We start from the raw sequence: 23840 nt of genomic DNA on the forward strand, positions 1-23840 counted from the left end.
GTATCTGAGAAAGTGGAGGAAATGAAGACCTAGAAAAATCATGTGGTTTTCTGTGATCACACCACACGTAAGTATAAATACACTACAGTTTTGATGATGTTGCAATGCAACAACCCTGTATATCGGTGAGTACAGATGGGTGTTCTGGAGAAGTGAACGATCAAACGCAGGCTGAACCCGAGTCCTTTTTCACAGACAGGGTGGGAGAGGGGGGACCATACGAGACTGAGAATGTTGTGAGTGCACGTGAACATCTTGGTCTGTACAGGGGAAGACTGACAGGGATCGGAAATGTTGAGTGCCTGAAAGATAGAAAAATGAAACAGAATTATATAAAAAAAATAAAAAATCCGATATCTACTAGGGACTGCAAAACACTTCGTGTCATGGGTTTCACTCACTATGTTGCGTCACATGGTTCTGCTGTACTGTATGCCCGTCTTGGAGGCGATGTTGGACCAGGGGAGCAGAGAGCGCAGCAGGGACTGGGCCTGGCGGTATAGCCTCTGAGGGATGGAGCAGGGCCTCAGGCTGGCCAGAGTTGAGCCGATGTGCTGGATATAGTCAGTGAAGCAGGAGGTTAAAGAAAACGTGAAAGTCCTACGTTGACATTTAAGAAAATAAGTGGCATAAGCTGCTTTTACAAAAGGATATAATATTGTCCAGGGTGGATGACCCCCATTAATGTAGAGCACATATGTGAATCCATCTTTGAGGACGCCGCGTATGGAGTAGTAGTAGGGCAGGTAGTGGTGCTGCCTGAAGTCCCTGTTCTCATAGAAGTGGATGGCAGTGTTGTTGGTGGTGAGGACGTGTAGGTAGATGGCCTTACAGTGGTCCTGGGCTGTCGTCGAGATGTGCTCCTTCAGACTGTCCAGCAGTAGGGAGCCTGAATGGTTGGAAGGAGAGAAAGAGGGTGAAGAGAGCAGTCAGAGGATGAAAGGAATGACGTTACAGAGATGTTGCACCTTCTACTGGCAGCAAAAAGACAGGAATTTACAACGGGTAACATTTGGAATTACAAAGAAAAATATAAAAGTTGCCTCCAACAGTACGGAATACCTTAGAAACTCAGTTAAGTTTCTTAAAATTGTGAATTTTAAAATTTTTGCCAAAAAAAAAAAAAAAAAAAAAAGATTCATCTAACCGATCTCATTTCATCGTTTCATTAAAGCACATGCCAATTAGCTGCACAGCCACTCCTTGCGGGTAGTCTCGACTGGTTCTTTTACATAAAACATTCGGGTTATCTGACCTCATCTTTCTGAGACTGTAGGTGATGCTGTGCAGACTCAAAGCAGAAGTCCTAAGCCACAGTTTTAATAGCTGATTTTGTTCGTGATTTGTCTTGTGATGTAAATAATCTTAAGAACATACTAAGAATGTTAAAAGCTTGATTTTTGTCAAAACACTGAGACAACATAGGCTGCCTTTGAACCAGTGTGCTTCAAATTTCAGTCAAATGAAATCTCATCTATTTTTTTTTCTCAAAGACTAGAAATTAAAGAGGATTAGCTAACAGTAAAAAAAAAAGAAAAGAAAAAAAAAGACAACAGTGTGTGTGTGTGTGTGTGTGTGTGTGTGCGAGAGAGAGAGCAGTACCTATGCCATGTTTCCTGAACTCTTTGACCACTCCCAGGCTGAGGATGTAGGCTACCTGTGTGTCCACAGGAAAGCTGGACGCCAGGATGTCTCCATCCTTAAAACACACATTGAAACACAAAAACGGAAAGACAACGGCAGATCAACACGCGTAATTCTCAATGAGCATAGAATTAACCATTCTGCCATTTGTTAACATACCAAAAAAAAACACTAACTGATTTTGTATTGATTTCTCTCAAAAGTGTCTTTCAGCTTTGTAATTCGTGCTCAAGCTGAAAGTCCTTCCTGTCCGACTCTCTTCATCTTTGCTTAAGCAAAGTACCCACAGAGAAGGCAAATTCCAAAATGCAAATCCTCTTTCAAAGAGAAATTACTGAGTCACCAGCTTATAAAAACTGTAGCCCTAAAGTGAGAGAGGCAGATTTCAGATCCAGAGAAATGTATTTCATAGATGTAAAAGTGCGACCGATTTTAGTGTCAGGCCTCATATATGATGACAGTCCAAAGTTTTAGACTTTACAATTCAGACATATTCAAGCTAAGAACTAGTGGTCCAACCTCATTTTAAAAAGAAGAACATATCTCAAATTCATGAATTTTTTACAGTTCTGTGCAACTAGGTCACAGCTCTCCTTCAGTCAGCATCTTCCTCATCCTGTTCTCCCATACATCGCATTTCAGGCTAATGAGTCTACCTCAGTCAGGGGCCTCTGGTTTGTCTAATTAACACCCTAAAAACAGACCTCACCAAGTCGGTGATCTACTTCTGACATTTCGAGCTGGCAGCTACAACCCACACGCTCAGCGACACCCTTATCAGAGAGAACAAGCTCCAAGAATTCATGTCGGCCTCGTGTTTTTTTGCACAACTGAACATCATACCTCTTTGTGTACTTTGGTCCGGCCTTTGATCTCGGCCACAATCATTCCCACGATGCCCCCTCTGAAGGTGGCAGCGAGGGAGAAGAATTTCTTGTTGGAGGTAATGTCTTGATACCATGAGTCTGGGTACCTGAAGGGAAACGTCAGAATAACAATCGTGATTCAAGATTTCTTAACTACACTCAAACCACTACTCAACTCCTGAGAAGTCACACACTCACACACTGTCGATGCAAAATGTTTTAGGAGTAAACAGACATGCGGGAAACAGTTCTTTTACAAGTTCTGCGTAGAAATGCCCGACAACAACAAGGAGAGTGTGATATCTTACTCGATGGGGAACCAATCAGCACAGAGCTGCTTGACATTCTCTATGTCATCGTGGCAAAGGAAGCGGAGCTGGACTTCACTGAGAGCTGTGAGAGGCGCCACGTCACTCATTCACACCTGCAGGAACCGACACAGAGCCCAGAGATCATTGGTCAGTTTGGGTCATTGTGAAAAAATAATAATAAAAAAATAATAAATTGACACCTAACGTGTGGGATGGAGGTGACTAAACCACACTGTCTATGTGTGTGTGTGTGGCTGTGGGTCAGGAAGTGAAGCACTAATCAGACAGGGAAAGGTACAGAGAACTAAAAGCTGGAGTATGAGTGTGTGTAAGTGATAAAGAAAAGCACTGCAGGTTTAGAAAAAGAAGTGTTGGAAGGATGAGTGTATGTTTGAAAGGGGAAATGTGACTTATGTTACTGTGAGGGGGGAAAAACATATCAATGCAGCACATTTTCCCAACTTACTTAGATTTAAGCATAAAAAAAGTATTGTACTGCGTGTATATTAAAAAAATGAAAGATTTGTAACACATCTCATTTGGGTTGAGTTGAAAAATACAACAAAAAAATAAGGATAAATAACGTAGGGATACAATGTAAATTAAAAACAGAATGCAATGGTTTGCAAATTTCATAAAAGCAGCAATAAGTGCTGCAAGTGAGTGGAAGGCAGCTTCCATTTCCTTTTATGGATGTTTTATGGATGTCAGCAGATATGACGGAAGCCTTGAACAAAAAGCCTTGTTAATAAAAACGTGAAAGAGATGGCAAACCAAGCGAAGACAAGGACCATCCAATTCTAGCACATATCAGGCAATGGGTAAATAAGGGAATCCGAATTAGTAATACTCCTCAGTGCCCAGTGACAGATGGTGTAAAATACATAAGAGCACTGTGAGGAGGCCTGCGTGTGCATAACACCATGATCCAACACAGGCATAAACAGACATAAAAGTGGTGGCAACAAGCCCGTTACTGACATTATAAAGCAGGCACAGCTTGATACACTCAACATATACACATCTTTATTTTTATTGATACAGGTTAAATCACAGAACCCTGAAAATGGTGATAAACTGATGGTTAATTCGTTTTGATTTGGAATGAAATCATTAAATCACACAAAGAAAAATATAAAGGCAAAGCAGCAACGTGACAGTATCACAGGTCTGTAGTTACCGCTTGTGCGGGCTCAAACAGTGTGTTCTGTCTTACAAACCCAACCCTTGTATTTAAAATTTCCATCGAACGTTGACATAAATGTCAGTTACAGACCCAACAACTTTTTCTTGAAACGACATGTCTGATATATGTGCAGGTTTAACCGCAGCTCAGATTACTGTAGCAACGTGACACTAAAACAACCCCATGGCAATATAACAAAACGTAGTAAATAGTTCCAAGTTTTATTTCTCATTACTATCTCACAATAGCTTTCTGCTAATTAGCATGCAGGTTAGCCTTAGCTAACACGGGCTAATGCTCGGGTGCTGAGCTAACGTACCTTGTTTAAACACTCAGTCCGAAGGAAAGTCGAACAGGAATATTTTCCTTTGGTATCAGTAGATACTGTCGCTACATCGGACACAGCATGATAACCCACCGGTGTATTTCCGACTCTCAAAGCCGTTTCATTACTGTACCAGAGCAACACAGCCTGCTACACTAATCACCTTTCCGATAACAGCTGGATGTTTTCTTCCTGTTTGTAGCGGCTACACGTATGACGTCACTCTGGAGACTTCTTCTTCTTGGACTTGTAAGACGTTCGGCCACAAATATTTCAGCGCTATACTGACACTCACTGGCAGTGAACGGTTCACAAGAGCAAAATGCCTCTCCAACTAAACTACTAATTCCAACCTAAAGGGCATACCTTTTCACAAGGAAAGATCAGCTCAAATAATGTGAACATCTTGACAGTAAGCTGCAAGCACCGAGATAACAGTAACCTTTAGTTACTGAAAGGTTAAAAGCTTCAATCCATTTTCTATACCCACTTTATGGTCACCAGTCCGTCACAGGACACAGGACCAAGACACGCACACTCACTCCTAGGGACAATTTAGAGTTACCAATTAACCTGAAATGCCTGTTTTTGGACACATATACAGGGTGAACATGGACACTCCACACTGGGAATTGAATCCAGAACCCAGTGCTAACCACCACACTACTGTGCAGCCCAGATTAAAAGCTTGTAAACCTTCAAGGAACGTTCCTCTAAAAATTAGAATACAGTTAACCACAGGAAATGTTCCAAAGTTTACTAAACAGTAACCCTTGAAGAAAATGTTCCTCTACAGGATACAATGCATTTAACTTTTGGAAAAAACCCAATGGAACATTTCTTAAAAGTTCCCTAAAGATTACAAAACCTCTAACTCTTAGGGGATATCTAGGAAATGTTCCCCTTAAGATTACAATGCCTTTGACCTTCAGGAATGTTTCCTGAAGGTTCCCAAAAGGTTACAAAACAGGAACCATTAAAGAACATCCAGAAAAACTAGTCCATGCATTTGTTACTTCAAGATTGGACTACTGTAATTCTTTATTTATGGGCTGTCCCACATATTCTCTGAAAAGCCTTCAGTTGATCCAAAATGCTGCAGCCAGAGTTCTGATGAGAACTAACAGGAGAGATCATATTTCTCCAGTTTTAGCTTCTCTTCATTGGCTCCCTGTTAAATTCAGAATAGAATTTAAGATTATTCTCCTCACATATAAAGCTCTTAATGACCGAGCTCCATCATATCATAAAGATCTCATTATAAGATATTTTCCTAACAGAGCACAATTCATACACAAGGCAATTCAAAGTGCTTCACAGCTACATAAAATCACAAGAAGGCAATAAAATCATTAATTCATTAATTTAAAAGTGAAGAGTGCAGATAAAATACTTTCAGGTGTCACATGCACTGCTAAACAGAACTGTTTTCAGCCTGGATCTAAACATTGTCAGAGTTGAGGCCTGTCTCACATCTTCTGGAAGACTGTTCCAGATTTTAGGAGCATAAAACTGAAACGCAGCCTCACCTTGTTTAGTCCTGACTCTGGGCACCAGCAGGAGACCCCTCCCTGAGGTTCTCAGAGTCCGAGTTGGTTCATATGGCTGTAACATGTCAGAGATGTTTTTTGGCGCTTGACCATGAAGAGACTTGTACACAAGCAGAGCTGTTTTAAAGTAACTTCTCTGAGCGACAGGAAGCCAGTGCAGAGACCTGAGCACTGGACTAATATGGTCGTATTTCCTGGTTCTAGTCAGGACTCGAGCAGCAGCGTTCTGGATGTACTGCAGCTGTCTTACAGCCTGTTTAGAGAGCCCAGTGAGCAGGGCGTTACAGTAGTCTAACCTGCTGGAGACAAACGCATGGATCAGTCTCTCTAAGTCTGGTTTAGACACTATTCCTTTGATTCTGGCAATGTTTTTTAGATGGTAAAAAGCTGCTGATGTTACTGATTTAATGTGGCTGTTAAAGTTCAGGTCTGAGTCCAATATTACCCCGAGATTTCTAACTTGATAATTAGGTTTTAGAGAGAGAGTCTCAAGGTGACTGATAACACTTTCTCTTTGTTTCTGTGGGCCACAGACAATGATTTCAGTTTTGTCTGAGTTTAGCTGGAGGAAATTGTTTTGCATCCACACACTGATCTGTTCGATGCAGTGACACAATGTATCTACAGATACATCTAACAGAGCACTTCGCTCCCAAACTGCAGGTTTACTTGAGGTTCCCAGAGTTTCTAAAAGTAGAATGGGAGGCAGAGCCTTCAGTTATCAGGCCCCTCTCTTGTGAAATAAGCTGCCAGTAAATGTCCGGGAAGCAGACACCCTTTCCACTTTTAAGACTAGGCGTAAAACTTTCCTTTTTGATAAATTTTATAGTTGGATGGCTCAGGTGATCCTGAAACGTCCCATAGTTAAGCTGCTACAGGCCTAGACTGCTGGGGGGCCTCATCGGTCACACCTTTCCTCACTTTACTCTCTTTTTTCCCCATGTTTATTTTTTTAAATGATATTATGTACAGGTGACATTATTGTTTCCCTGTTTCAACCGGAATCCTTTGAATGGTGTTACGGTGTTTGTAATCCCCTCTCTTTCTATCTTCTCAAACCCCAGCTGGTCGAGGCGGATGGTCACCCTTCCTGAATCTTGTTCTGCCAGAGGTTTCTTCCTGTTAAAAGGGAGTCGTTTCTCTCCACAGTTGCCTCAGGAATGCTCAGGACGAGAGATTGGACTGAAGAGATGTTTTGGTGCAATCTGTTGGATTCCTTAGCTAGGATATTATTTTTGAATTGGCTCTATATGAATGAATTGGATTATTTTGAAATTAATTAATTTGATTTCATTGGATTATGATTACAATGAATTAAACTCCAATTGGCTTGAATTGGACTGTATTATTTAAGTGTCTTGAGATGACATTTGTTGTAATTTGTCGCTATTTAAATAAACTGAACTGAATTTAATTGAATTTAACAAAACTTCCCGGATGTGTTCCTTTTATGTGTTACCACTCGATCAATGTCTAAGAAAGATAAAGATAAATCGAAGAGCTCAGGCATTGCTCTCGCCGATACTTTTCTTGCTACACTGGATAATGTTTGGCACAATGTTCCCCTCCCATGGTGATGTGGTGGAAATTTTAGCAAGGCACACAGTCGGTTATTTTCTGAGGAGATAAGATGCTTTTAATAATATCTTGCAAGAGAGACCAACACAGTACAAGGTACAGAGCTGCTCTGACCACTGAGGCAAAAACAATTCAGTTATAATGCAAATTGTTGTGTAATCGCTCCTTGGGTATAGTTGAGCGTTTTTGAGCCAAGGTTACACTGACACAGCTGCAAGTACTAGTGTTACGGGTCCCAAGGATGGGGACCGCGATGGCAAATATGTTACCTGTAAAAGCAGGTGAAGAGCGGAGTAATGAAGACACGGTGCGTCTCTGTTTTCCTCCAGAATGTCTCTGAGTCTTATTTATTTTACACAAAATAAAAGCTATGTAAACACTAAACATGAAATATTCAGCTGGTTCTTTGTTCACATAACTTACATTAAACTATTCCACAACCTCAGTGAAATATGTTCTCTTTAAGCCATTTCAGTTTCTCTAATCATCACATTTCTTTTCATACACAGTTATATCCAATAACAGTATCAGTAAATACATCACATTTGTCTAATTCAGTAAATTACTGCAAATATTTAGAATTAATTCAATTTATTACATACTTTTATAGGTGCTGTTAACCTACATAAAAACCTTGTAATCCTTGTAAATTTGGCAACTCTATAGTCAGAATTTGCAGATGCAAAATCTAATTAAGAGTAAGTATCCTTTTCATAATGTCACAAATATGCTCATTAGTGACTGGCTGTTAAGGTGTCTGCCACATCTTATTACCTATTAAAGTCGTATGTCAAATCCCCGTTTTTTTCCCCCTTAATTTCCCTTTCATATCATCTGCTAATATAGTTTTATTTTGTATTGTTATAATTTTACTATCGCAACAGGAAAAATATGCCTCCCGTCAAGTAATTTTTAAAGAATTAATCTGACTCGGGGCCTAAATGATGGATTCCAATGATAAGCAGGGAATTATTCTGAGATGGCAATGTTATCAAAGCGATTCTCTGTGCCTCTTCAACCGAAGAGCTGAACATGTAAAAAAAAAACTAAAAAAAAACTCATGCTTTCACATTACACCTCCTCTACTCGCTCCTCCCCAGCATGCTGTTGTCACATGCACCTGCAGGTAGAAAAAAAAAACAAACCCAAAGGAGACACTATCAGTGACTCGGCTCAGAATCAGCATTAAAGCCTCGGGGATTGACACAAGAAAGACTGCGTCTACAACAGGATCTCTCCTTCCCATCACAAAAAAACAGGTATTGACTTTTTATTCCTTTTGACAACAAAAACTTGTCGTTACTTAAATGCACAATACTTCAGTTAATGCTATAAAAGCCAGTATGCTGTTTAGAATAACAATTATTAATGGGAACAGAATACAGTGACTGCAATTTTCTCAACTGAAACAAGTTTTTTTCTGTTTCCATGGGATTTTATATGATAGTAACTGACAAACTAAATCATGGCGACAGTGTGTGCAGGTTACTGCACCGTCACTGCTGTTTCACTTTCCATATTTGACAACCTCTGTCCGAGAGTCAATTCCACACCAACACCATTGAGTGACCAGGGTCCCAGGATGACATATTTTCCTACTGGAGTAATATTTTACAGGCAACGCAATGAAGCCTCTGCGATAAGCACCACCATTAAAAATGAAGCCTCAAATAAAAGAAAAGTTTGTTGAAGTCTGGAAAAAGTGAAAAAGAAAGCAGCGGCTCATACATTTATCTAGACTTTTATTTGATGAAGATGGAATGAACAAATTTTTTTTTCACATGATGTTACAGTATTCATTCATTGTACATCCATTTTTGTATTTCAGGCCTGAAACACATGATCAAAAAGGTGGGACAGCAAAGTTTTCACCACTTTGTGAGGTTGCAGTTACTTCTCATAACACTTAAAAAACATTCTGGCACTGAAGATACTAAGCGATGAAGAGTTTCTGGTGTTTTTTTTTGTTAAGTCCTTTCAGCAAACACGTATCAAGGTGTGCAATAGTAAAGGGTTGTTGTCACATTTTCCGTTCTAAAAAGTCATCCACACATTCTCTTTTGGGGAGAGGTGAGGTCCTCTTGTTACTCAACCAAGCCTTTTTTTTTTTTTATATATATATTTTTTGGGGCTTTTCATGCCTTTAATTATAGGACAGTTGGAGAGAAACAGGAAGCAGGGGGCAGAGAGAGGGGGAAGACATGCAGCAAGGGGCTGCTTGGTGCGGGACTCGAACTGGGGCCAGCTGCAGCGAGGACTGTAGCCTCTGTAAATGGGGCGGCTGCTTAACGCCACTGACCGCCCCCAACCAAGCCTTTTTAATGTGTGCAGAATGTGGTCTTGTTGAAAAAATACGTTGACGTCCCTGGAGAAGATGTGGTCTTTAAGGCAGCACATGTTGCTTTAAAAAAGAGAAGTGAACTTCTCTGCATTCATGCTGCCATCACAGACGTGTCAAAGGGCTTTGCCAAGAGCACTGATACAACCGCATACCATCACAGAGCATGGCTTATGGCCTGGTTGATGTTAACAGTCTGGTTGCTCCTTTTAGGTCTTTGGTCCATTTCTTCCACCATAGATCTTAAATACGGACTGGTTTGACCACAATACACTTTTCACTGTGTGATGGTTCATCCCAGAAGCTTTCAGAACTCAGAGAAGTCTGTCTCTGGACAAGGTTAACATAAGGCTTCTTTTTTTGCACAGTAAGGTTTTAAGTTCCATTTGTGAATGTAACTACGTGCTGTGCAACTTGACAAAAGGTTTCCCAGAAAAATAACATGTTCATGGGGTGATATAAACTTTTGAATGATGGTTATTGATGCAGTGCCCTTGCCCTTTATGCACTGAAATTCCTCCAGATTCCTTTAACTGTTTAATGACACTATGGACTGTAGGAGGGAAAATATGAAAATCCACTCCCATCTTTCTGTCAGGAAGATTGTTTTTAAGCTTTTCAATTATTTTCTCACACATACGAGTTCATTTTCTCTACAATAACATAAAAGTATAAGTAAATACATAATAAATGGTGTTTTTTACTTTATTTGCAGTTTCCATATTGTATCAGCTTTTGTTTTGGGGGGGTCAAATGTTTGAGACATAAAGTTAAATAAGCTGCCTAGAACAAATATTGTCACATTTCCAGTGGAGCAGCTGTTCTTTCCATCTCCCATTCCCACACTAAGGCTTAAGTCACGATAGGCTTTCAGGGTTCCCGGCCTGATCACACGACTGCACTTTTAAGAGCATGTAATCCTTGCAGAACTTGAGCAAAGCCTATTGACTCTGGGGCCTTTCCATTAGCTATTGACATAACAAGAGACATGTACATACTGACCAAGAGTCTGTATTGTATTAACAGGGAACAATCAGCAGGTTTATAATGGGCAAGGTGTGGTTTATCAAGGTTCTAGCAGTGGACTGTATAACCCAACGATGTGCAGTGACAAAGGAAAAGTGGTTAGCTTTTATGAATCAGTTTAAACACACAGTGACATGAAAACCTGACATGCCTTTTTAACTTTGGCCAGAAGATTTTTTTTTTGAAAAACAGTGGCAAATCAGTAGTGACTCTCCATGTTTGACATGATAAGTATAAAGATTTCTCTGTTTAGGTTTGACTTCTTTGGCCCAGGATGCGTGTGGTGTGCACTGTGGGGCTCCTTGTGGGCCTGCTGCACCTGTCTGCTACTCTGCTGCTGGGAGCCTTCAACATCAAGTCGTTCGGGGACAAGAAAGCCTCCAACACAACTCTGATGGACATCATCAGCACGGTCGGCAATTCCACTGCACTTTCCCCCTTTTTTTTTTTGAAATCTTGAATTCTGAAAAACTTTGTTAAGATAAAACACTTAATTTATTTTTAAAAGAGTGAAATGAGACTAAAACCCTGCAGTTAACAGACCTCAAAAGGGGCCTAAAAAGTTAACCCGCAGTTATGTGTTCATTTCTGAAATTAAACCTTCAAAAGAATCAAGCAGTAATAGTTCCACGTGTATTTGCCACTTAATATCAGTGAATGTTCAATATCCATTTACCAATTTCCAAACAGTTTAAGGTTGAGTTTGCGGTTGATTATTTGGCTTCTTCTATTCTTTTTTTTTTGTATGATGACGTATGACACATTTTGCGGATGATTAATCATAGTGGTGCATCACAAAAGAACATGACAGCAAAATAAACAAGCACTGTGAAAAGCGTGACCTGCACTTGTTTTCACTTGAAATGCACATCCTTATTCCTAACCAAAACTAGCCCGCTTGTGCAGTCCATTACCTCAGATTTGGTGTGCATTTATCCTGCTAATGGTTGTTAATGCGAATTTAATGCGTATAACACTGCATCTCCATTTGAGCAGTATCAGAAATGTGTGAGCAGTTGGCTACCCCTAGGCCCAGTGAGTCCTCCATATAGTGAGTGAATGGGTGAGCAAGTCAATCCGAACACAGTTTTTCTCTTTCCAAGCCAGGATGGACCGTGGCTCCTCACTTTTTATGAAACTCTTTCAGAGAATCAATTATCAGTCAGTAAAAAAATAAATGAATGAATAAATAAATAGATAGATAATTGAATTAAACGATTACTCTACACGAGATACCAAAGTACTTTCATATTTCAGCATCTACAGAGAAAAATATTGTGTCACTGCATAAGATCCTCTGTTGGATGTGCATGACCTTCGAGCCCCCAGATGGCACTGCATGAGAAAATGCTATGCCACTATGATCAGGCCAAAGAGTCTCAGGAGTTCCTTAGAAAACTATTTCACTCAACACATCTCTGCTGCATCCAGAAATGTAACCTAAAACTGTATTATGCAAAAACAAGAAGCCACATGTCAACTCTGTGTGAAATCACCAGAGTTCTCTGGACTCGAGATCCTCAAGGTGACGTCTTTGTCCAGAGGCTCTGTGGTTATTTCAGCAGAACAATACCGGACATCTTTCTGCACAACTTCTAACATCATGGCTTCCCAGACTCAGAGTGTGTGTGCTTGACTGGCCCGCCGGTAGTCCAGATCTGTTGAAAATGTGAAGCGGAGAATCAGATTAAGATGACCACTGACTGTTGAGCAGCTGAAATCTTGTATTTAGCAAGAATGGGGATAGATTCCTCTGAAAAACAACAACAAATAGTGTAATGTATTCCCAAATGATTATGAAATGGCCATCAAAAGGAGAGCTGCTGTAACACAATGATACCGGAGACTCTATTCCACCTTTTTTGCATTTTAACTTGGAATTGGTCTTTGCAGAACCCAGCCTTTTGTCAATTTGACATCTGTATCCTGATCCTGATTTCCAGGTATTTGATTGAATCCAGTCCTCTGTGTCTCTGAGCAGTGATTCCTAAACCACTCAATGCCATGCAACTTCAAAGCGGAATATTTCCAAGCCTACAATGAGGGCTTCAGTCTCAGTAGTAATTTCCAGTATCAATAAACTAAAATGAATGCTTAAATGCAGTGAAATACCCCCTAATACGTAGAGCAATAATGAACGAGCAATTGCTATGACTCAGATAAACATCAAAAGGAATGTGATGTCAGTGCACTGACTTGTGTTTTTGGTGTATTTTACAGATTGTTCACCGCTATGACATCATTCTAATCCAGGAGGTCAAAGACAGCGATCTGTCAGCAACCAAAAAACTCATGGATCACGTCAACAAGTTAGACTAACCACACGCCTTACATAGAGCATACACAATAAAAGCCAAATCAGATGGACTTTTTGTCTGGGTTGGTACAGAGAGAGAGAGGGATAATACGTAAATTTACATGACAAACAGAATCATGCTTTTTGTCCATCTGTGTGTTTGTGTGTGTGTTCCCAGATGTTCTCCTCAGTTTGGGTACATCGTCAGTGAGCCTCTGGGTCGCAGCACTTACAAGGAAAGATATCTCTTTCTCTACAGGTAAAAAAATCAAAGATATTACAAAGGTGGAATTAAAATGAACTAAAATGAAAATAACAGATAACCGGCTGGGGGCCTTCCTGTGTGGAGTTTGCATGTTCTCACAGTGTATGCGTGGGTTCTCTCCGGGTACTCCGGCTTCCTCCCACTGTCCAAAAACATGCATGTTAGGTTAATTAGTGTCTCTAAAAATTTGTCCTTAGGAGTGAGTGTGAGCGTGTGTGGTTGTTTGTCTCGTTTGTCTCTGTGTGGCCCTGTGATGGACTGGCTGTCCAGGGTGTACCCCGCCTCTCGCCCGATGACTGCTGGGATAGGCTCCAGCCACCCGCGACCCGACCGACGGATTCAGCGGGTATAGAAAATGGATGGATAGATGGATGGATGGAAAATAACAGATGTAGCTTTACATGTTGCTGCTCAATATTGGCTCCTGTGCACCTCCATTTTATGCCTGCATGGAGTTCTCACAAGTGTCTGTTGTATGCATTAGGGTTCCACAACAGTTGTATTATGAGTCAACACTGTTTATCCATGATGAGACCATATGGTAAATGTGTTTCAGTGTATTTTCGTTAAGTGTTTACACAGTCAATTGAGGAAGAAAGTATTAAAAGAGGGTTCTTTTAATTTGAAAGTTTTATTCAAGGAGTTAAAAAAATATATATAATAATAATGATTCAGGTTTTATTTACATAATTAAAAAAAAAAGATACTCAGATGATCAACAGCGTGTGACATATTACACCACGTTGTTATTGATTTAACTGGAACTAAATTGCGGCAGCAGTGTGTGGAAAAATTAAGTCCACCCCATGATTCAATAGCTTGAAGAACCACTGACAAAAATGATGGAATCAACACACTTAGAGGATGTTTATTCAATACTTTGCAGTCAAAAGAGTGCCTTACAGAGCTTAATGAGCTTTTGAAATTCGCTGATAGACAGCAAACATGGCCCCACCAAGAGAGCTGTCATTGGAAACAATGGAGAGGATCATAAAGCTAAAGATGTTAGTTGTTCTCAGTCAGCTGTGTCTAAAATTTGGAGCAAGTACAAACAAAATGGGAGGGTTGTAAAAGGGAAACATACAGGTCGGCCAGGGAAAACGTCAAAGCGTCAGGACAGAAAATATGCCTTAAGAAAGACTGAAGATGCACGACAAAAATGAAAAACTAATGGGTAGAAACAGGCGTAGATGTTTGTGAGCTAACTGTAAGAAACCGGCAGAAGGAAATGGGATTTCCATCTAGAAAAGCCAAACGTGAACCATCACTAACACCTAAACAGAAGAAAACAAGGTCACAGTGGGATAAAGAGAAGCAGTCATGGACTGCGGATGATCGGATGAAAGTGGTGGAGTCACCAATCTGCATCAAACAAGGAGATGATGCTGGGACTTTAATGTGGTTCAGTTGCAAAAAAACATATAAAGATGAGTGCCCGAAGAAAATAAGCACATTTCAACAATCACGGGTGATATGGAATTGATGTCAGGTGAAGGACCAGGGAAGATGGCAGCATTTACCTCTGCAGTGACACTTTTCTTGTTTCACCAATCAAAAGGAGAATTAGTGATGAAGAGCTCATTTTACAGCTGATAGTGCATCTTGACACAGACCAAAGAGCATTCAAAGTTTTCTTCAGCTTTTCTTCCATGTCCCTCCAACTCAGTGACAGGCCAGCAAACAGTCGGAATCTTATGGTGGATATTGAAACAATATTTTGTTTTTATATGATATATTGTTTTTCACTGACATAAGAGACTGGAGATACTAAGGGGTTTCATGATTCCATAATATTTTCCTCTAAATCATAAAAAATAAAAAATAAAAAAATACTAAAAAAATGTCATTTTTTGAGAGACGCTTTACAAAACGAGAATGTTCAGCCATTGAACAAAGTATCTGTGTTTTCTTTCTCAGAATGAACATCCCCCAACTGTGTCGAGGTTCAATCATTTTTGGTCAGGGGTTTTAGAACCACCAGCACGAATAACTTGAAGTAATCGTTTTCTGTCGCTCACATGGTTTTTTTTCTAATTTTACTCTCATGAACTTTAACATCTAACTTGCTAACTGAGGCCTGTAGAGTCTGAGACGTAGCTTTTGGGTTATTTGCAGTTTCCCTGAGCATTGCGCGGTCTGACCTTGGGGTGAACTTGGCGGGACGCCCACTCCTGGGAAAGTTTGCAAATGGCTGGAAAGATTTCCTAATGTGAATAATCTCTTTCAGTGTCAAATGATGGACTCAGTTTAGTTAGGAAATGACCTTAAGACCCTTCCAGATTGATGGGCAGCAACAATTGCTTCTCTGAGATCATTGCTGATACCCTTTCCTCCTCAGCAAACACCCGAATGCTTCAAATATCTTAGCCAACCTGCCCTCTTGTGGCCTTAACTTTTTAAATACTTGATAAATTAATGTAATGCTGTGACGGGTCTATGTGTCAGGAGAGTTCATTTTAGAAACAATAACCCTGTTCGGCTGAAACAGCAGAGCCAGACTGAATGTGTCCACGGTATTCACTACACATTGTTAGGAATTTGGACAGCACAGCATAACAGACGTGGCTCACTCTTGTTTTTCCTCTGCAGGGAGCAAAAGGTGTCTGTGGTTAAAAACTACACCTATGAAGACGGCTGTGAGACCTGTGGAACGGACAGCTTCAGCAGGGAGCCATTTGTAGTCATGTTCTCCTCCAAATATACTGGTAAAATGCTGTGGAAAAATGGGACAGCTGTTAAAACCACCACATGACTGTGATAAAAAATCTTATCTAAAACACTTAGCGAGGTCATGAAGTATGCTTGGTGTATGCTTGGACCAATGCCCTTTCACAAAACTTTAGATCTTTAATTTTTTTAAACACGAAGTTGCATCATCAGCATTTATGACAGGTGTTTAGGTCTATGGGTATCCTGCTACGTTTGAAAGCCTTTAATCCTCCCTCACTGCTGTTTTTACAGCTGTGAAGAACTTTACTCTGATCCCCCAGCACACCTCTCCAGATTTTGCATTGGTGGAATGTGATGCTCTGTATGATGTGGTGATTGACGTCCGCAATCGCTGGAAAACCAATGTGAATATACGTTTTCAAGTAAAAATATCTAGTGAAATTCAAAGAAAAAAGTGATGAACCTGGTTGAACCACCTTTTCCTCTCTGCCCAGGACATTGTGCTGTTGGGCGACTTCAACGCAGGCTGTAACTACATCTTGGACTCCAAATGGGAACAGATCCGGCTCTTCACGGACAAAAGTTTCCACTGGCTGATTCCAGATCAGGCCGACACCACGGTGTCTCACACTAACTGCCCTTATGACAGGTAGACACACACACACACACACACACACAGACTGCTGCTCGTGCGCGCTCACGCTCAGCTCCACTCATCCTCCTGTATTTGCAGGATTGTGGCCACGACTGACATGATGAAGGGAGTGGCGCACGGCAGTGCGAAGGTTTATGACTTCATGGAGGACATGAGTCTCAGCCACAGTCTGGTAAAAAAAAAACAATATTTTCATTTTCAACCCAGAAAACTTGGGCAGCTTTCTAAAATGCAACAAAAACTTTGATTAGTAATTTGTTTGTGTATTTGAATATTTGTTTAACAGACACGAGTCCAAATAAAAATGATTTTCAGTGCTTTTATTGAATAACTAATCTTAGAAAATAGAAAGAAATACGGAATTTAAATGGCTTTCCATGATACTCCGGAGCCGCTCATGGTGGCATGACAGTTTCTCATGCAGTATTGCCTGAAGGCTCAAAGTTCCTTTGCATCTATCAGTGGTTTCCATCCTCGTCCCTTACACACTCAGACTCCCTGAATCTTTTTGCAACATCATGCCCTGCAGACGCTGAGAGACAAAAGTTTCTTACAATCTTGCATTGAGAAACCTTTGTTGGAACTTACTGATGGTTCTTTGATGAAATTTGGCACAATGTGTAGAACCAAGAACGATCTTATCCTAATAAGATATAATATAGTACAACATCAGCAAGAGTGGCCATTCAAAATTGGAAAGAAAAAGCCACAAAAAGGGAAACATATTGTCACAGGCTGCTCACACTCATCCTCCTCTCCTCATTTTAACTAACATGAATCCCAATAAGCAAGAGTGTAGCAAAAATAATGAAGCCCTGTGTGTGCGTGAGTGGGATGGACTTCTTCTTTCTTTTCCCTTTCATAAAAGATGATCCGGGGTTTCCTTTGCTAATAGTTGATAGTAATGGTAATGCTGATAGTAAAGCACTGAAGCTCCTTTCCTTAGGTTTTCAACAAAGTGACCACTGAACAGCTCCAATCATGGCTGCCACTGTGAAACCATAGGGCATTAATTTGATTCAGAATCTTATTAAGCAAAAACAAATAAATGAATGAATAAATGATATAACAACAATAATAAGGAAAAAAGCTATTCAACCCTCTGCCCTAGGTAGATAGTCCCAATCCTGATACTCTTACCTGTCAGCAGTATAATCTTCAACAAGGCTGTTACATGTATGTCCAATAAGCCTTTGTCTTCTTTTGCCTCTTTCCCTTCATTTAATGTATTGCTGGGAATAAATTTAAGATTTGTTTATCATGTAATACGGCAAATTTGGTCATTAGGGACATGGAAAATCATTTCCTTTGTATGTGTTTTTTAAGGGGGAAAATAGATTTAAAAAAAAAAAAGAAAAAAGATTATAATTAGGTTTTTATTTCATTTTAGAAAACTTTCCGATCTCTTCCAGACAACGGGAGCTGTACATCACCATTACTGCAGCATAAAACACCCGTGGTCTGTTCTACAATGGAAACTGGAGCAGTCTATGATGACAAACTGTCCAACAATGAAACAATGCGTGTTTTGTCTCTTTCAGGCACTGGCTGTTAGCGACCATTTCCCTGTGGAGGTGAAGCTGACTGGTTCGGCTCCTGCAGCTTGAATCATGACTCCCACGAGGCGGGAGACTCTAATCTACTATTATTCCATTAATCAAAAGTGAAAATAAATTGATTGCATAACAGCACAAATGATGAAATCACAGTCTTCTTTGAAAAGGACACAGTTGCCATGTTTTGTGCAGCACAAACTCATGTTCATTGATGGGGAATCAAAACTGAAGCTGCACGCACACAATAACACCAGTTTTGTGACCGTTTTAAATGAAAGTGGTATCAGCTCAAAATGCTAAATCCAACTGTTTATTCAGGAAATTTCACACGAAAAAAAAAAGCCGACAGAACTTTGTGAAGACATAACAGAGATGACAAAGGCTTTGCTACTGTGGGCCACCGCGGGTTCCATTAGTTATGGTTCTTAAAAATACAGAAAAGGCAGGCACTTACAGCATAAAAGGCTCATCTGTGATTAGAACAGCCCATTAGGGAAGTAATGGAGCAGGTTGACCCATCATACAGTCATTTCAAATAATCATTTTCCTCAGAACAAGTGGAAAGTTTGAAAAGTGATTTCTTGATATCATCTTTTTAGTAAATGAGGTGTGAATGTTGAACAGAAACATGCTACACTTCATTAAATCACTGTATTTCTAGCCTAAATGTTTGTTTGACCGCTGCAGTTGGCTCAGTTATAGGACTCCTGGTTCTTCAATATTTGAACACACTTGAAGATGAGGAGCCAAGGTCTGCATTCAATGATTTTAGCACTAGGATTTCAATCATCTCGAGGCACTGACGGTGTCAGAGAGCCTCTGCGGTGTTAGTACATGCGTGTTCACGTTTCCCCCTTTAGGCCTTCTTCCTTTTAAGCATCTCCAGATACATGCGCAGTGACTTCTGGATGGAGTCTTTGGTGATGAAGTTGACAAAGTGTTGGATGTCAACATCTCTGTTGGACGTTAGTTTGTCTATCGTTGGCTTCCTCATCATGGACTTGGTGATCTGTCTGGCGTGCTCTGCAAAGTGAACAGATGAACAGTCAGCTCAAAGACTAAAAGGTTAGTTCTGGGGAGTTCTTTACATCCGATCAACTTCTGGTGAAAAGTTTTAGTAAACAGGGGAGCGTCTTTCTTTAAACTTTGTTGCATCCGTAAACAAATTCAACGTGATGTCACTTCTTTATCGGGAAGAAAAGGTGATAACTTATAACACTGGAGGTCAACAAACACTTCACACAGCTCCACTCTGTATAATATTCCCAGTCATTGTCTGAGTAGCCTCACCACAAGTAGTGAACAAATAAAAATATAAACTGCTCCATCTGGTCAAAAAGATTTTTTTCTTTTTTTTTCCTCAAGAAGGTTTGGAAATCAAAATCAAAGCACGCGTGTAGGTGGGCAACAGAAACCCTTCAAAATATACATTCAAGTCTTCTGTTAACTGTTGGGAGTATATTTACAGATCTTCCTCCAAAGTTCAGAAACAACGACCCGCTGAACCTCCACCTCTTAAATCTTAACAGAAAAAGCACAAAAACTGTAATGCAGCCTTTGCTGTTGGGGTTTGTTGTGGAGGTAAAACTCCCTCTGTCAACATTTGAAAGCTACACAGCTGTGATCTGCAGCAGGAAACCGCAGTTCAAAGAGCATCTCATAGCAACAGCATCTTTGGACTGTCAGTCAGCCACTCCCATTACAATTTTCCAAGTGAGGCTTTTAAGACTTAAAACCCCTTAATTGTGGTCCAACTTGAGGACTACAAAACTCCTAAATACAAGAGAAGCCCACAACATAACAACACAATACAACCATCAGATGACAATGAAAAACGGTAATAAAGGTAAAGCCCCCCCGAGGTAAAAAGAATAAAACCGTGACAGGTCAGTTCTGTGACATATCTGTGAGAAATATGAGGTCCTGTATGTATAAGGTTGTACCTGGAATAGTCAACCACTTGCTCATGGTCTGTGTGGCTGTGGTGAGGACTTGGTCTTCAGGTACTAGCTGGTCCACCAGTCCTATCTTCAGGGCCTCCGTAGGGTTGTAGAGCAGCCCCAACTCCAGTGCCATCTCGGTGTGTCGGTGGCCCACTGTGTTGATCATAGTGTCCTTAAACCTGCAGAGGGCCCCAGAGACAGATATTTACTACAGAGACACTCTGCATGACTAACACAAGAGTTTTTTTTACGTACTTGGCGCATTACCGCTGTCATAATTCCTTACCAGAAAGGCGCTACGATGCCGAGCTGTGTCTCATTCAGACCAATCGAGTAACGGGGGTTATCTGCCATGATCCTGTAGTCACATGTCAAAGCCAGCAGACAGCCGCCTGCGGGGCTGGAACCCTGTGGAAGGAAATAAGAGGGATGCACATGGTATTTGGTTTCAAGTGCTTATTGCGTTGCTCCCTTTCTTCGATTTCTACGTTTTGTAGGACATTGGGGGTGAAGTTGTTCCATACGTACATTGATTGCTGCTATAGTGACCATGTTGGAGTTGTAGATTTTCAGCCACATCTCCTGCACGGCCTTCCAGAACTCCCCGCAGCGCTCTGGACTCTTGCCGTACATCTCTAAAATATCCAGCCCCGCTGAGAACACCTTGGGCTGGTTCTGGATTGAAGCAAGCAAAACAGTCACACACCCTGGCTTAACAACTGATACATATGTAAATAAACACAATGTGAAATCGCGTAATTTTTAATGTGCTGTAATTCAATGCAAAAAGACTGCTTTGAAGAGTAAACTTGTAGCGTACCGAGGTGATGATGAGGCCCCGGCAGCCTTTATCCATCTCCAGCTTCTCCACATTGATGCAGAGCTCTGTGAGGAAATCTAAACTGAGGCTGTTGACCGGAGGACTCTGCATGCGCATCACCGCCACACCTGCAGATAGAGCGGCTGAGTTTCAGTTTCAACACTCTGATGCCCACAACAAGGATAAATTCAGCAAGACAATCCGACATCTCCACTATCTATCCCCTTTGCCAGCAAGATAGTAACGGTATCACCTTATCATCAACAGTTTCTTCATGTCTGCGCATAAATTTTGGGTTACTCTCATACTATATTGAAGAACAGCACATTCAAATGTGCCCATTGAGTTCACTGCTACATAACCAACTACAGCACCAGGTTTGGGTGAGACCTGATGGTCTAATGATGAACTAATGGTCCATTAGTTGTTGGAAAAGTTTGAGAACAACAGTCAGAGACCCAATTTTAAACAAAAAAAAAAACCAGAGTGAAGCCCTGCAAATGTAGCTTAGGATGAAGAGCAGTCGCCTGCCCCAGGCCCAAGTGTCCATGGGAAAGACACCAAACCCCATGTTGCCTACTGACGCATCCATTGGTGTATGACTGTGTGTGAATGCTTAGAAGAAAGCACTGTTTAAGACAAAGACATGCTATGTGAGCATGTGACTAAATGGGTGAACGTGGCATGTAGTGTTAAAGCCCTTTGAGTGGTCAGCTGGACTAGAAAAGCACTATACAAGTACAGTCCATTTAGCATTTATTACTGGAGGGTTGGTAAATACCCTTAAAAACTGCAGAAGAAGGGGTTTGGGTAAGGTAATAATGATCACCTGTGCTTTGGTCAAGATCCACCTTGATCTTGGGCAAGGTGGAGTTGTTCCTCCACTGAGCTATGAGGACGGGAGACACACAGACTCTGCCATGGCTGCTGCAGGAGGACAGCTGGGAAAGAAGACCTTTAAAGAAACACAACCACACGCTGTGTTAGTGTCTTTCCAGAAACAGTGCACGTTTAATCAAAAAACACACTCGTCACGGAGCTTCCTGATATGACGCTGTGGTGGAAAAATGAACAATGATTATCCAAGCACTGTTAAGGTGAAAAGCACTTTATTGAATAGCTCTTGTGCAATAGAGAGAAAGACTTCAACACAGGGCACCTGTGTCAGAGTGTAGCTCTGACCTACAGTTTCAGTGCATGTCATATTATACCCGAACACAGGAGAAGGGAAAAAGGTCTATGTATCAGACTATGCATGCCAACTTCTTCTTATCTCTTGATGAGCCGGACGGCCTTGTGGAGTACGCAACACAGAATGAACAATGAAATACAGAAATGTTTGATTAGAAACATCTTATGCCTGGGAAAAGGAGACCAAGTTTCACAAGAACCAAATAAATATTTGACTGAAACATCTTGTGCATCTAGTGCCTGGGAAAGAAGATCAAGTCTTAAAAGTGATTTAAACATGACGAGACGCAGGCACAAGGCTAAATAAAATCTTCCATTAAAAGGTGTAGCTGTCTCACAACTTCTAAATGTGTGTGCATCGTGTAAATGAAAATATAGTCGACAACAAAATATATAAAAATAAAGCGAGGTTATATCATATCTTTGTCGCACGTCCATTTAAATGAAAATCTAACTAACCAGAATTTATTTATTTATTAATTTACAATTAGCATGTCGTTATTTACAACTAATGAGCCACAACGTCAGGTGTCACCCTGCAATAATACTTTATAACTGAGTTAGAACAACTTACTGACAGATAGGTTTATGTGGCAGCCAATGTGCTGTGACCTTTGCTCTAGTTTCTGTCTTACGCACCTAGCACAGCCACAAGCTAATGGCTAATTCTCTAAAGTCAAACGGCATCTCATAAATGTACCTTTTCTGTCAGCCTGTCATACCTGATAAGCCGCACTTGGTCTTTAAAGCAGCTCTCAATGCCATTTTTGTATTGTTGAAGGGAGCTGCTGCAACTTTCTTCTTCGCCTGTTTTCAGTTCTTCTTCTTCTTCATCGAGTTTTTGGGCGCTTCGCATCCTGTTCGGTAGTAACAGCGCCTTCTTCTGTCTGAATTGGGCTTAAAAAATCTTAAGCCTCTACCATTTTTTTCGGTTCCTCCCATATATTAGTCTGTCCTGTCGATTAAACCTTTCAGAATTTTATGCCATACAATAGTTCTCACAGTTAAATTTGACTGAAGTTATTTCACACTCTGTAGGCTATATTTCATGTTTACACAATGCAATTACTGATGTTCTGCTGTAGAAAGCAGTTCATAGTTGATACTCATTATTTGAATTTTTTACCCTTCCTTTGCACTACACTTGGTTATGAATCACTGACCCTTTACAGAATGAAAAATTTACCTTAGACATACCTTAATACAGAATTGAATTGAAGATCATGGGGGTGAGGTGGGTTGGGGGTTGCGAGACTCAACCCACCTCACCCCCATTACGAGTCTGTCACGTTGTAGAAGCAGACACAAACAACCATACATACTCATACTTACCCTTCTGGCCCATTTAGAATAAACCTAACATGCATGTTTTTGGACAGTGGGAGGAAGACTTGGTGAGATCCTACACATGTGCAGGAACATGCAAACTCCACAGAAAGGCCCCAGCCACAGAGAAATTCAAACCTGTGAGGCAACGGTGCAAACCACGACACCAACATGCAGCACTTCTCCTCTCTCTCTGTTTTCTTCCTGCTCTGCATCCTAGTTGTCTCCTCTTGAGCTCATCTGGATATGAAGTCTAATTCAGGGCATTACTTGGGCTTTGAACAGTTCAATCAG

At 40.7% G+C, this 23840-nt stretch overlaps 3 protein-coding genes across 3 annotated transcripts; 1 reads left to right on the forward strand and 2 right to left on the reverse strand.

Annotated features, from left to right (window-relative positions):
• Positions 1-210: 210 nt before the first annotated feature.
• On the reverse strand, positions 211-4538 carry naa60 (N-alpha-acetyltransferase 60, NatF catalytic subunit). Its single transcript, XM_075454123.1, has 7 exons — positions 4327-4538; positions 2819-2934; positions 2488-2617; positions 1603-1699; positions 655-889; positions 402-567; positions 211-302 (listed from the first exon to the last, which is right to left on the reverse strand). The coding sequence occupies exons 2-6, from the start codon at positions 2926-2928 to the stop codon at positions 411-413; spliced, it is 729 nt and encodes a 242-aa protein (XP_075310238.1). The 5' UTR covers positions 2929-2934; positions 4327-4538; the 3' UTR covers positions 211-302; positions 402-410.
• A 6554-nt stretch (positions 4539-11092) lies between these two features.
• dnase1 (deoxyribonuclease I) lies at positions 11093-18368 on the forward strand. The gene is made up of 8 exons (XM_075453460.1): positions 11093-11236; positions 13045-13133; positions 13299-13379; positions 15975-16090; positions 16347-16459; positions 16550-16704; positions 16789-16882; positions 18252-18368. The coding sequence occupies exons 1-8, from the start codon at positions 11099-11101 to the stop codon at positions 18315-18317; spliced, it is 852 nt and encodes a 283-aa protein (XP_075309575.1). The 5' UTR covers positions 11093-11098; the 3' UTR covers positions 18318-18368.
• A 194-nt stretch (positions 18369-18562) lies between these two features.
• Positions 18563-23057, reverse strand: eci1 (enoyl-CoA delta isomerase 1). The gene is made up of 7 exons (XM_075453459.1): positions 22943-23057; positions 21859-21984; positions 21030-21157; positions 20738-20884; positions 20496-20617; positions 20210-20388; positions 18563-19289 (listed from the first exon to the last, which is right to left on the reverse strand). The coding sequence occupies exons 1-7, from the start codon at positions 22983-22985 to the stop codon at positions 19123-19125; spliced, it is 912 nt and encodes a 303-aa protein (XP_075309574.1). The 5' UTR covers positions 22986-23057; the 3' UTR covers positions 18563-19122.
• Positions 23058-23840: the final 783 nt, after the last annotated feature.

Source organism: Odontesthes bonariensis, chromosome 21 (genome assembly GCF_027942865.1).
Source record: "Odontesthes bonariensis isolate fOdoBon6 chromosome 21, fOdoBon6.hap1, whole genome shotgun sequence".
Taxonomy (NCBI): Eukaryota; Metazoa; Chordata; class Actinopteri; order Atheriniformes; family Atherinopsidae; genus Odontesthes; species Odontesthes bonariensis.